Here is a 12,488-nt window from a genome sequence, read left to right on the forward strand (position 1 = left end):
AAACAGGGTGTATCACTTCTTTCCCACCCTAAATTTAATGCCTAGTTGAAAGTCAGTAGACCATAATAAAGTTGATAAGCTTTAGGTTGGTAGGAAAACTATGTAATCTATATAGTGTACTAAATCCTTATATGTTTTTGGTAAAATATAAAGACTTTAATAGCTAATTTTGACTTGAGAAAATGGGTTAATTTCACGAGTGCATATCACTGTTGACTATATTAGTCAAGCATATTATTAAAGTTTAAAAAACTCTAAAACTTACTCTGTACTATTTTTTTCCTAAGTGCACTCTTCCTTATTTCTACATGACTACATTCACATTTCTGCTGCCAATAAGCCCTAATGGAGTGATAAACTTTGAGCTAGTAGATACTGCACCATTTGTGGTGGTGTTTGCTTAATGAAATGGTAGCTGTATTTCCTGTTTGTTTTTAAATACCTTTGAAGCAGACAGTTCATGCACCCCATCATTTAGAGATGCAGTTTGAATTTCCATGGGCAAAGGTGCCAGTTTTGGATTGGGAAAGGAGCTGAAGCTCCAGTCAAGACTCTGCCATTTGGGGTAGTGTAGCAGATTCCTGTGTCTGTATCTTTCCAGTGTGTGTGTGTTAATCCATAGTGTTCTGAGCAGCAGAAGGGTCATGTAAATCTGAAGTTGTTATTAAAGGTTTTTCTATAGTTAAAGATGTATTTTCTGATTCATTCTTGTATGTTATTTTCCTGAATTCCTATTCCCGCCTTCCCCTGCAAGTCTTTGTCTGATCACTGGTACCAATACTTTGTTTAGTATGAGTTGTATTAGCATGAACTTAAACATTTTAAAATTTAAAAATATACAAAAACAGCAAAATACTGCACATGTGAATGTGGTAAATATATTTGGAAGAAACCTAGTTTATTTTTTATTTTTTATATCTTTGAGACAGAGTCTCATTCTGTTGCCCGTGTCTCATTTCAGGCCGGAGTACAGTGGTGTGATCTCAGCTTACTGCAACCTCCGCCTCCTAGGTTCAAGCGATTCTCCTCCCTCAGCCTCCCCAGCAGCTGGGATTACAGGCACGTGTCACCATGTCTGGCTAATTTTTGTATTTTTTAGTAGAGACGGAGTTTCACCATATTGCCCAGGCTGGTCTCGAACTCCTGACCTCAGGTCATTCGCCTGCCTTGGCCTCCCAAAGTGCTGGGATTACAGGCATGAGCCACTGCACTCGGCCAGAAGTCTGTTTTAAAAGCAACTTCGAGTGTATTCAGTATAAACTCTATGGTTCATGTTCATAAATGCTGTTCATCTTGATACCAGGCAACTTTATATGCTGAATATAGCCAAAAGAGAAGGCAAACAACTGACCAGGACTTTCTTGTCCAGGCTAATGAAGGGGACTGTGTTAAAGGTTACAAATCAATTGTGGGGCTCAATTGTGACTTCGTATTTGCCTCAAGAAAAGCAGTGACAGTGATTCTTCTGCTGCCTCTCTTTCTTGAGGCCGTTATATGTTGCTTAATTCCTTTTGCTCTTGGCCTTGTAAAACCTGTGAAGGGGCCGGGCACGGTGGCTCATGCCTGTAATCCCAGCACTTTGGGAGGCTGAGGCAGTTGGATCTCTTGAGCTGGGGTGTTCGAGACCAGCCTGGCCAACATAGTGAAACCATGTCTCTATTAAAAATACAAAAATCAGCTGGGCTCGGTGGCACACACCTGTAATCCCAGCTACTTAGGTGGCAGAGGCATGAGAATTGCTTGAATCCAGGAGGCAGAGGTTACAGTGAGCCAAGATCATGCTTCTGCACTCCAGCCTGGGTGACAGAGTGAGACTCCGTCTCAAAAACAAAACAAAACCCTGTGAAGGTATCTAAGAAAGCATTGCTCTACCTCTGATGGGTAGAAAGGGACTTTACGTTTTTAATGAAAGGTGTCAGGCCTCTGAGCCCATGTCAAGCCATTGCATCCCGTGACTTGGACGTATATGCCCAGATGGCCTGAAGTAACTGAAGAATCACAAAAGAACTGAAAAATACACTGCCCCGCCTTAACTGATGACATTCCACCACAAAAGAAGTGAAAATGGCCGGTCCTTGCCTTAAGTGATGACATTATTTTGTGAAAGTCCTTTTCCTGGCTCATCCTGGCTCAAAAAGCTCCCCCACTGAGCACCTTGTGACCCCCACTCCTGCCCGCCAGAGAACAACCCCCTTTGACTGGAATTTTCCTGTACCTACCCAAATCCTATAAAATGGCCCCACCCACTGACTCTCTTTTCCGACTCAGCCCGTCTGCACCCAGGTGATTAAAAAGCTTTATTGCTCACACAAAGCCTGTTTGGTGGTCTCTTCACAGGGACGCGCATGACAAAAGGTGAAAGCAGTTGGCTAGAAGATAAAGCCTTTTAAGACTAAGGGAAACCAGTTTTGGAGCAAGATAGGGTTGCTTCCCCCTGCTATCGTTTGAATATGTCTTCTCCAAAATTCAGGTATTGCCAATGTGCTGTTATTCAGGCAGAGCCTATTTTTTGGAGACAGGGTCTTGTTCTGTCGCCCAGGCTGGAGTGTGTGGCACGATCTGGGCTCACTGCAACTTCCACCTCCCAGGTTTACATAATTCTCCTGCCTCAGCTTCCTGAGTAGCTGGGATTACAGGTGCCGGCCACCATGCCCAGCTAATTTTTGTATTTTTAATAGAGACGGAGTTTCACTAAGCCAGTATGGTCTTGAACTCCTGACCTCAAGTGATCAATGTTTGGACGAACGGAGGCAGGATGGCGCACTTCCGGGTTCTTTATCACCAGCGTTTCCCGCGCGCGGGAAGAGTTGGTGGTGAAGAAGAACCCGGAAGTGCACCATCTTGCCTCCGTTCGTCCAAACAATCAACCCGCCTCGGCCTGCCAAAGTGCTGGGATTACAGGCGTGAGCCACTGCACCCAGCCAAATTTCTCTTCTTTATAAATTACCCAGTCCCGGGTATTCTGTTATGGCAGCTCAGATGAAGACACCCTTTCTCCGAAGAATCTACTCATAATAGGAACCTATTATGAGGAATACTTGACATTGCAACATTTTGTTGGTGGAAGCACATACGATAGCAACAGTCAAGGATTACTGTCTAGTTACTCTTGATGACCTAGCTATACCCACCTGGCTCTACAATGCCAAAGGAGTGGGAAGGGGGAAATCCTTTCAGAAGTTAACTCTGCCCCTGTTTCTTGGACCCAGTGGCTGTTGTTCATTGCTGCTAGAAGCAAAGCAATAGTGTTGGAATTTTTTCTGATGAATTTATGAAAGCTTAGAGTTTTGTCACTTTAGGCTTAGATGGCTATCATTTGAACTCAGCCAAATTCATGCATCTGATTTATAAAACATATAACTTGGTAAAGTTACTATGAGAAATCACTCAGAGTAGCATACTCAAGGTTGGCATAATCATTGAATTTGCTCTCTGTAGAAGCCCAACTTAGTATACAATGAGAAAGACGAATTGATTTTCACAGACTGCATAATCGTTTGTCAGATACTGTGCTATGTATGCACTGAAGACATATGAACAAGACAAAAGCATATTTCTTCCTGTAGGCACGCCCATGTGTGAACTGAATTATAAAGTCAGACATCATTCAATTTTAGGGATGCCCTTCTTGTGTGGAAGCAATACTAGAAGCTACCCTTTCCCTTGGAAAGTGTTTGACTGAGTAATGCCTAGATTTCCTTCTGTGTCTGCTTTTAAAAGTTGCTAATTGGAGGCCCCATGTGGTGGCTCACACCTGTGATCCCAGCATTTTGGGAGGCCGAGGTGGGCTTATCACTTGAGGTCAGGAGTTTGAGACCAGCCTGGCCAACATGGTGAAACCCCATGTCTACTAAAAATATAAAAATTGGCAGGGCATAGTGGCACGTGCCTGTAATCCCAGCTATTCGGGAGGCTGAGGCAGGAGAATTGCTTGAATCTGGGAGGTAGTGAGCCTAGATTGCACCACTGCACTCCAGCCTGAGTGACAGAGTGTCAAAAATAATAAGAAAAAAATGAAAGTTTCTAACTGGTACCTTCTTTTTTTAGCTACGTTAAATACAAACACCGGCTCACTTCCCCTGCAGATTCCTTTAGGGAGCTTTGCATGTTCTAAGTGCCTGCAGATGTGTGTATAAATCCCTGCCCTTAGAAAATGAATTGATAGGCCGGGTGTGGTGGCTCATGCCTGTATTCCCACCACTTTGGGAAGCCAAGGCGGGCAGATCACCTGAGGTCAGGAGTTCGAGACAAGCCTGGCCAACATGATGAAATCCCCTCTCTACTAAAAATACAAAAAATAGCTGGCATGGTGGCAGGTGCCTGTAATCCCAGCTATTCAGAAGGCCGATGCTCCAGTGAATCGTTTGAACCCAGGAGGTAGAGGTTGCAGTGAGCCAAAATCATGCCACTGCACTCCAGCCTGGGCGACAGCGAGACTCCATCTCAAAAAAAAAAAAAAAAAAAAAATTGACTCTGACCATCACTTTTACACGTCTTGAGGTTTTCTGTTTAGGAAGATTCTTACCTACTCAGCTTACATTTTGCTATGGTATTGTCCATCAAAGACCTTAATAGTATTACTCCATTTTAAGATTCTCTTGGTATAATTAAAAATTAGGAGAGGAGTTACCCTATGAGTAGCAATTGTATTTTTTGATAGTGATAGTCTTATTGTACTGTTTTTGTTTATGCCTCATCTATTCAACTTTTTTCATTTTGTTTTGTAGAGATGGCCATGTTGTCCAAGCTGGTCTCGAATTCCTGGCCTCAAGCCATCCTCTAGCCTAAGCCTCTCAAAGTGCTGGGATTACTCAGGCATGAGCCACCACACCCAGCCACTCATCCAACTTTTTTTTTTTTTTCCTGAGAGGGAGTTTCACTCTTGTCGCCCAGACTGTAATGTGATGGCGCTGCAACCTCCACCTCCCAGGTTCAAGCGATTCTCCTGCCTCAACCACCCGAGTAGCTGGGACTACAGGCATGTGCCACCACGCTGGGCTAATTTTTGTATTTGGTCTTTGTATTTGGTAGAGACAGGGTTTCACCATGTTGATCAGGCTGGTCTCTGACCTCAAATGATCCACCCACCTCAGCCTCCCAAAGTGCTGGGATTACAGACATGAGCCACCACGCCTTACCTCATCTGTTCAACTTTAACACAGGCCTTTGCTGAGAGCTTCAGACCCATGTATTAATGTATAATCAAATAGTTACTTCTCATTTCCACCCAGATATCTCAATCTTACTGCAAACTTAATATATTCACAAGTACTAAACGGAGCCTTCTCCAAAGTCCTCCTCCAAATCTGGTCTTCCTCCTTTGTTTCCAGTCTCAGTAAATGGTATTGTTACAGGAAAGGGGGCTCAGATTCAGACCCCAAGAGAGGGTTCCTGGATCTCGCACAGAAAGAATTCAGGGCGAGTCCACAGTGCAAAGCAAGTTCATTAGGAAAATAAAGGAATAAAGAATGACTACTCCATAGAGCAGCCCTGAGGGTTGCTGGTTGCCTATTTTTATGGTTCTTTCTTGATATGCTAAACAACAGGTGGATTATTCATTCCTTCCCTTTTTAGACCATATAGGGTAACTTCCTGACATTCCCATAGTATTTGTAAACTGTCATGGCGCTGGTGGGAGTATAGCAGTAAGGAAGACCAGAGGTCACTCTCGTGGCCATCTAGGTTTTGGTGGGTTTTAGCCGGCTTCTTTACTACGATCTGTTTTATCAGCAAGGTCTTTATGACCTGCTATCTAATCCTGTGATTTAGAATGCCTTAACCGTCTGGGAATGCAGCCAAGTAGGTTTCAGCCTTATTTTACCCAGCTCCTATTCAAGATGGAGTTGTTGTGGTTCAAACTCCTCTGACATTATGTATGATCACCATACCACAGCACAATTCTGTCAACACAAAAGAGAACTGTCCAACCGATTTTCATGTTTGTCCAGGCACTGTACTTGGTGCTAAGGAATATGGTTATTGAATAAGATAGTTTCCTCCCCGTCTGGAAGCAACTAGACGCTGGGCTTCTCCAGGCAGTTCATTATTTGGCACTAAATCTCTGCCTTAATATGAAATGATGCCACGGCCAGGCGCAGTGGCTCATGCCTGTAATCCCAGCACTTTGGTAGGCCAAGGCGGATGGATCACCTGAGGTCGGGAGTTCGAGATCAGCCTGACCAACGTGGAGAAACCCCATCTCTGCTAAAAATACAAAATTAGCCGGGTGTGGTGGCACATGCCTGTAAATCCCAGCTACTAGGGAGGCTAAGGCAGGAGAATCGCTTGAACCTGGGAGGCGGAGGTTGCGGTGAGCCAAGATCGCTCCATGGCACTCCAGCCTGGGCAATGAGTGAAACTCCGTCCTAAAAAAAAAAAAAATGAAACGATTCCTCACCGAACCGAGCCTCAGTTCACTGCAAAGGTGCTGATAATATTCTTTTTTTTTTTTTTTTTTTTTTTTTGAGACGGAGTCTCGTTTTGTTGCCCAGGCTGGAGTGCAGTGGCGCCAGCTCGGCTCACTGCAACCCCTGCCTCCCGGGTTCAAGCGATTTTCCTGCCTCAGCCTCCTGAGTAGCTGGGATTACAGGCGCGTGCCACGACTCTTGGCTAATTTTTGTATTTTTAGTAGAGACGGGGTTTCACCATGTTGGTCAGTCTGATCTCGAACTCCTGCCCTCGTGATCCACACGCCTCGGCCTACCAAAGTGCTGGGATTACAGGCGCCACTGCGCCAGGCCGCTGATGGGATTCTTCCCTGAGGGCAGGTTTTTACGCCAGAAGCCTCGACAATTATACCTGAGCTGGTTCCACCTAACCTCAATCCTCCTTCCCGGCCCCAAGGCGGTGAAAAATCTGGGCCCAGGAGACCTTCCTTGTGCTCTGAAGGGAGGCGTTTAAGGGTCCACGGAAGACATGACCAAAATGTAAAGCACAAAACGGCTTACCCAATAAGGGACCCAGAGTTTCTTATTATCCAACATACCCCCTGAGTCTGGCTTTTAGAAAAATATGCAAAGCGTCCGGGTGCGGGGGCTCACGCCTATAATCCCAGCACTTTGGGAAGCCGAGGCGGGCGCATCACAAGGTTAGGAGTTTGAGACCGGCCTGGTCAACATGGTGAAACCCCATCTCTACTAAAATAGAAAAATTAGCCGGGCATGGCGGCGCGCGCCTGTAGTCCCTCGGGAGGCTGAGGCAGGAGAATCGCTTGAACCTGGGAGGCGGAGGTTGCAGTGAGCCGAGATCGCACCACTGCACTCCAGCCTGGGCGACAGAGCGAGACTCCGTCTCAAAACAAAACAAAAACAAAAACAAAAAAACAAAATACAAAATTAGCCGCGCATGGTGGCGTGTGCCTGTAGTCCCAGTTACTTGGGAGGCTGAGGCAGGAGAATTGCTTGAACCCAGGAGGTGGAGGTTGCAGTGAGTGGCGCCATTGAACTCCAGCCTGGGCGACAAGAGCGAAACTCCATCTTAGGAAAAAGGAAAAAGGAAGGAAGGCAGGAAAGAAGGAAGGAAAAAGAACGAGAAAAATATGCAAAGCAACATAAAAGAGACCTAGAAAGATGGAAACAACTCTTAGAAGACCCTTGCTTAATCTGTGCGCATCACGGACTACAGGTGTCGACCCCTCGGGCTAACCCCCGCCGGCGCCTGCGCACTGGCCTGGCCCTCAGCAGGAAGCCCCGGGGTGAGACAGTTTCGGATTCCGTGACAACGGCCGAATTAAACGTTTTTCTTCTCCTTTGCTGCTGAACCTGTGCTGTGATTTAGAAGACAAGAAACTCCGAGAGTCTGTAGGGATTGTTTTAGCTGTCTGCCTCCTCCGCCGGCACCGCTGAAGGAAGCCCCTATCGAGGGCGCTAAACCTCGGGGTCCTGGGTTTCTATGACGACAAACAGGCGTTCCAGCAAAGGAGGTAGTGACCGGATGCTGGGCGGGTACGCAATGTGTGGGTAGGATAGCGGGTGTCCCTTTCCAGTCATTTTTAACCAAGAAACAGTGCGAGGCCTGCCCAACTCCCGAGTTTGTGGAACTGGCGCGCGAGAACGCTGCCTGTGGGGAAGGTCGGGGTCCCCAGCCAAGCCGCCTGCAGCGAGTGTCGCCCACCAGTGTGCCCACCGGCGGTCTGCAGGGTCCTCCGAGCGGGTCTTTTCTGCCCTGCTTCCTGACCCTGACCTGACGGTTCACTGAGGCCTCTCAGTCGCGACAGATAACCCCAGAACATAGAGGTCGCCCCGAAGAAGGAAAACCATGCTAGATGAATTCTAAACTGCGATCTGAACCTAAGTACTCAATGGGTGTCATCTTTTTTTCTTTTTTCCTCTCCCTGCAGGATTATGTGGCAGCTTGCAAGTCCCAGTGCGGCGCTGATTTGTGTCTAAATTAGCTTTCCGGAGGAGTATTTCAAATTACTAAAGAGATAGGAGGCATTGTTTATTATGTCTCTCCCGAAAACGCCCTCCACCCCGCTAAACTCTGCATCAACGTCTGAGAGCAAAAAGTTAGTGTCTGTAGCCAAGGAAGGGACGAGAGGTAAACTTCGATGATTCTGAAGTCATAAACAGCCATGGCCGTAAGACAGAAATCACCTTCCATTCACCGGTTTTTTAAATCTGATACTCAGAATACCTTGATTGGCTACATTTTTCTAACACACTTGCTTAAATAAAGCAAGAAGTCATTCCTTTTACAGTATTTTGAGTCAGAGTCCTGTTTCACTACTCTATCTAAATACTGTTTATAATTTTTTTCAAATGTTGATTTATATATGGTTTTAAATTTACCCTATTTTAAATATCAATAGGTTCCTGGTCTTTGGTTTTAAGGAACTTTGAAAAAGTAATAGTGAGGTTAGGCGCGGTAGCTCACACCTGTCATCCCAGCACTTTGGGAGGCCGAGGTGGGCGGATCACTTGAGGTCAGGAGTTCGAGACCAGCCTGGACAATATGATGAAACCCCGTCACTACTAGAAATACCATAATTAGCCGAGCATGGTGGCTTTCACCTGTAGTCCCAGCTTACTCCGGAGGCTGAGGCAGGAGAATCGCTTGAACCCAGGAGGTGAGGTTGCAGTGAGCCATGATCGTGCCATTGCATTCCAGTCCTGGAGACAGAGCAAGACTCCATCTCAAAATAAATAAATAGGCCGGGCGCGGTGGCTCACACCTGTAATCCCATTTGGGAGGCCGAGGCTGGCGGATTACGAGGTCAAGAGATTGAGACCATCCTGGCCAACATGGTGAAACTCTGTTTACTAAAAATATAAAAATTAGCTGGACTTGGTGGTGTGCGCCTGTAGAGCTACTGGGGAGGCTGAGGCAGGAGAGAATCACTTGAACCCGGGGGACCGAGGTTGCAGTGAGCCGAGATTGCACCACTGCACTCCAGCCTGGAGACAGAAGGAGACTCCGTCTCAAATTACGAGGTCAGGAGTTCGAGACCAGCCTGAACAACATGGTGAAACCCTGTCTCTACTAAAAATACAAAAATTAGCCAGGTGTGGTGGCACGCGCCTGTAATCCCAGCTACTTGGGAGGTTGATGCAGGAGAATTGTTTGAACCCGGGAGGCAGAGGTTGCAGTGAGCCAAGATCTTGCCACTGCACTCCAGCCTGGGCAACAGAGGTAGACTCAGTCTCTAATAAATAAATAAAACAAACAATAAAAAGCAATAGCAGAGATAAGAGAAACGCAATTTAATACAACGTGCCAATTTGTATTAGCTTTTAGTAATTTTTGTAAATTAGAGTAATTCCTTAAGATTTTCATTCATATGCAGATCTGTACTAGAGTCAGCTAGTGTTATCCTTACCCCCTGTTCTGTTAAAGCTTTTCCCATCTCACCTGCCCCTTGTACTAAAGCCTCAAGCCCCACCCAACTTTTTTTTTTTTCTTCTGTTTCTTTTGATTTCAAGCTCTTGGGAGATTTGGTAATGTAAACCCTAACAGCTTTTGACAGTAATCAAAGCGTGATACCTCCTTATAGAAATAAATGTAAACCATACCATGTTAGGGGCATAGATTAAGAATAATAAAAAACTCTACCTGACTTCATAGGAGGGCTTTTCCTATATATAAGCCCAACTACCTGCCTGTATTACTCCCCTGCCCTAGTCAAGCAGGGTAGAACATTCTTTTTATAGTTCCCATTCCACAGATTTGTCAGCTCAGATTGTTCCACTCTCATTTGCAACAATCCCAGTTCCATTTTTACTTTGAAGCCTAACTCAGACCCTTTCCACTCTATAAATGCCTGGATTTAATGCAATTATTCTCACCTTTGAATTCATGTAAGAAAAAAATTACTAAATAATTTAACAGCTTGTGGGGAGAGATTTGTGATTTTAATATGAAAGGGAAGATAGACATTCATTCCTATCTTCTTAAGGCTCTCCCAGTTATCTGAGCAAGTGAAATGAGTTTAGTTTTCAACTTTGAATTGAGAATCATGCAGGTTCATCTTAGTACCTGAGTTTTTGAAACTGTGTTTGATGTAATGTGAGTAGGGTAGGCAAGATGAGTGTTATTTTCCTTGACTAGATGATGTTCACTGTTTTAAATATTATTTGTTACTATCCTTGTCAAATAGAAGCAATGTTTCTCCCTGTTAGAAACAAATAGATGGGATTGATGAGGCAGTCTGAGAAGCTCCATCTAGCTTAAAAAATACATATATAGTAAGAACTTTTCTTTTCTACTACTAACTTAGGACTTCCTGAGCTAAAGGAGAAAAAAAACATGGTGGATCGTTCAAAACCCCTTCCTACTTCCCTTCTGAATGAGTTCATTCCTAAAGAAGTTCTTCTTTCTCTGACCTGTGCGGCCAATGCTGGTCCTTGTCCTGAAAACTTACTGCCTCCTAAGAAAATTAAAACCCCGAAGGTTTGTATGTACATATGTAGAGTAATGGGGAACATTATTTTTTGGGAATCTGATTATTCTTTAAGTATTTATTGTGCACATATTATATATTCCAGATAGCCTTAAAAATTTTAAGATTGATTGATTGAGACAGGGTCTTACTACTGTGGCCCAGGCTGGAGTGTAGTGGCCTGATCATTGCTCACTGCAGCCTTGACTACCCTGGCTCAGGTGATTCTCCCACCTCAGCTTCCTGAGTAGCTGGGACTACAGGTCTGTGCCACCATGCCTGGCTAATTTTTGAATTTTTTGTAGATCCGAAGTTTCGCCATGTTGCCTATACTGGTCTCAAATTCCTGGGCTCAAGCAATCCACCCGCCTTAGCCTCCCAAAGTGCTGGAATTTCAAGAGCGAGTCAACATGACTGGCCTTAAGAAAATCTTTTAGGCTGGGCGCGGTGGCTCACGTCTGTAATCCCAGAACTGTGGGAGGCTGAGGTGGGCATATCACGAGGCCAGGAGATCAAGACCATCCTGGCTAACATGGTGAAACCCTGTCTCTATTAAAAATACAAAAAATTAGCCCGGCGAAGTGGCGGGCGCCTATAGTCCCGGCTACTTGGGAGGCTGAGACAGGAGAATGGTGGAACCCGGGAGGAAGAGTTTGCAGTGAGCTGAGATCGCGCCACTGCACTCCAGCCTGGGCGACAGAGCGAGACTCCCCCTCAAAAAAAAAAACAAAAACAAAAGCAAAAACAAAACACAAAAATTAGCTGGGCATGGTGGCACGTGCCTGTAGTCCCCGCTACTCGGGAGGCTGAGGCAGGAGAATCACTTGAACCCAGGAGGCAAAGGTTGCTGTAAGCTGAGGTTGTGTCATTGCCCTCCAGCCTGGACGAGAGAGCGAGACTCTGTCTCCAAAAAAAAAAAAAAAAAAAAAAATTTAAAGTAATTTCTTAGATTGAAAACTCCAGTCTTTTGTATAAATTGTTTCCAAGGCTTGAGTATTTCCATTGACCTGTTTTTATGTGGATTTACTAAAATGATCATTACTACCCTTAATGTTTTTCACTCACTATAGAATTATTCTAGTTTTAGTCTTTATGTTATTTAATAAGAATTCTGCTCTTTCTTTTTTCTTTAGAATACCCAAATGCCCTTAATGTAAATACAGTACTTACTCAAAACTATTAATAAATTTTATTTGATTAGATTGCCCTCTGCTGGATATTCATGTATATTTGCTTTTTCCCAGGGCACTCTTCCACGCCTTGTAGACCATGTCTGGCATCACCCTGTTCGAAGGAATAAATTCAAATACCTGATTGACCATCCCGTCTCCCTCACGGGAGCTGGAAGGTAAAGAAGGAAGATAGTAGGGTAGATGCTGATAAATAGAGTTGGTTTTCTCATTTGGTATGATTACCTTGGGAGGGGCAGCATTAGAAAAATCACTGAATCATAGATGATAAAATTTACAGTATCTTTGAATCAGAATATAATCCAGAAGGGCCAAAGACCATCTTTTTGTGTATGATTATTATCAGTAGGATGGAAATAGGTGCTGGCTTTACATACTTTTGGTTTAAATTTGTTTTTTGCATGCCTTTGTATACTTGTCCC

General features: G+C 44.7%; 1 protein-coding gene across 1 annotated transcript in view; it reads left to right on the forward strand.

Annotated features, from left to right (window-relative positions):
* Window positions 1–7,736: 7,736 nt before the first annotated feature.
* Window positions 7,737–12,488, forward strand: part of AXDND1 (axonemal dynein light chain domain containing 1) — a 185,197-nt gene continuing 180,445 nt past the window's right edge. Inside the window, exons 1-4 of the mRNA XM_026447899.1 lie at window positions 7,737–7,921; window positions 8,339–8,538; window positions 10,715–10,887; window positions 12,121–12,224. Of these exons, the coding sequence (XP_026303684.1) occupies window positions 8,445–8,538; window positions 10,715–10,887; window positions 12,121–12,224 (371 nt within the window). The 5' untranslated portion in view covers window positions 7,737–7,921; window positions 8,339–8,444. The remainder of the gene's footprint in view (window positions 7,922–8,338; window positions 8,539–10,714; window positions 10,888–12,120; window positions 12,225–12,488) is intronic.

This window comes from Piliocolobus tephrosceles, chromosome 1, assembly GCF_002776525.5.
Source record: "Piliocolobus tephrosceles isolate RC106 chromosome 1, ASM277652v3, whole genome shotgun sequence".
Lineage (NCBI taxonomy): Eukaryota > Metazoa > Chordata > Mammalia > Primates > Cercopithecidae > Piliocolobus > Piliocolobus tephrosceles.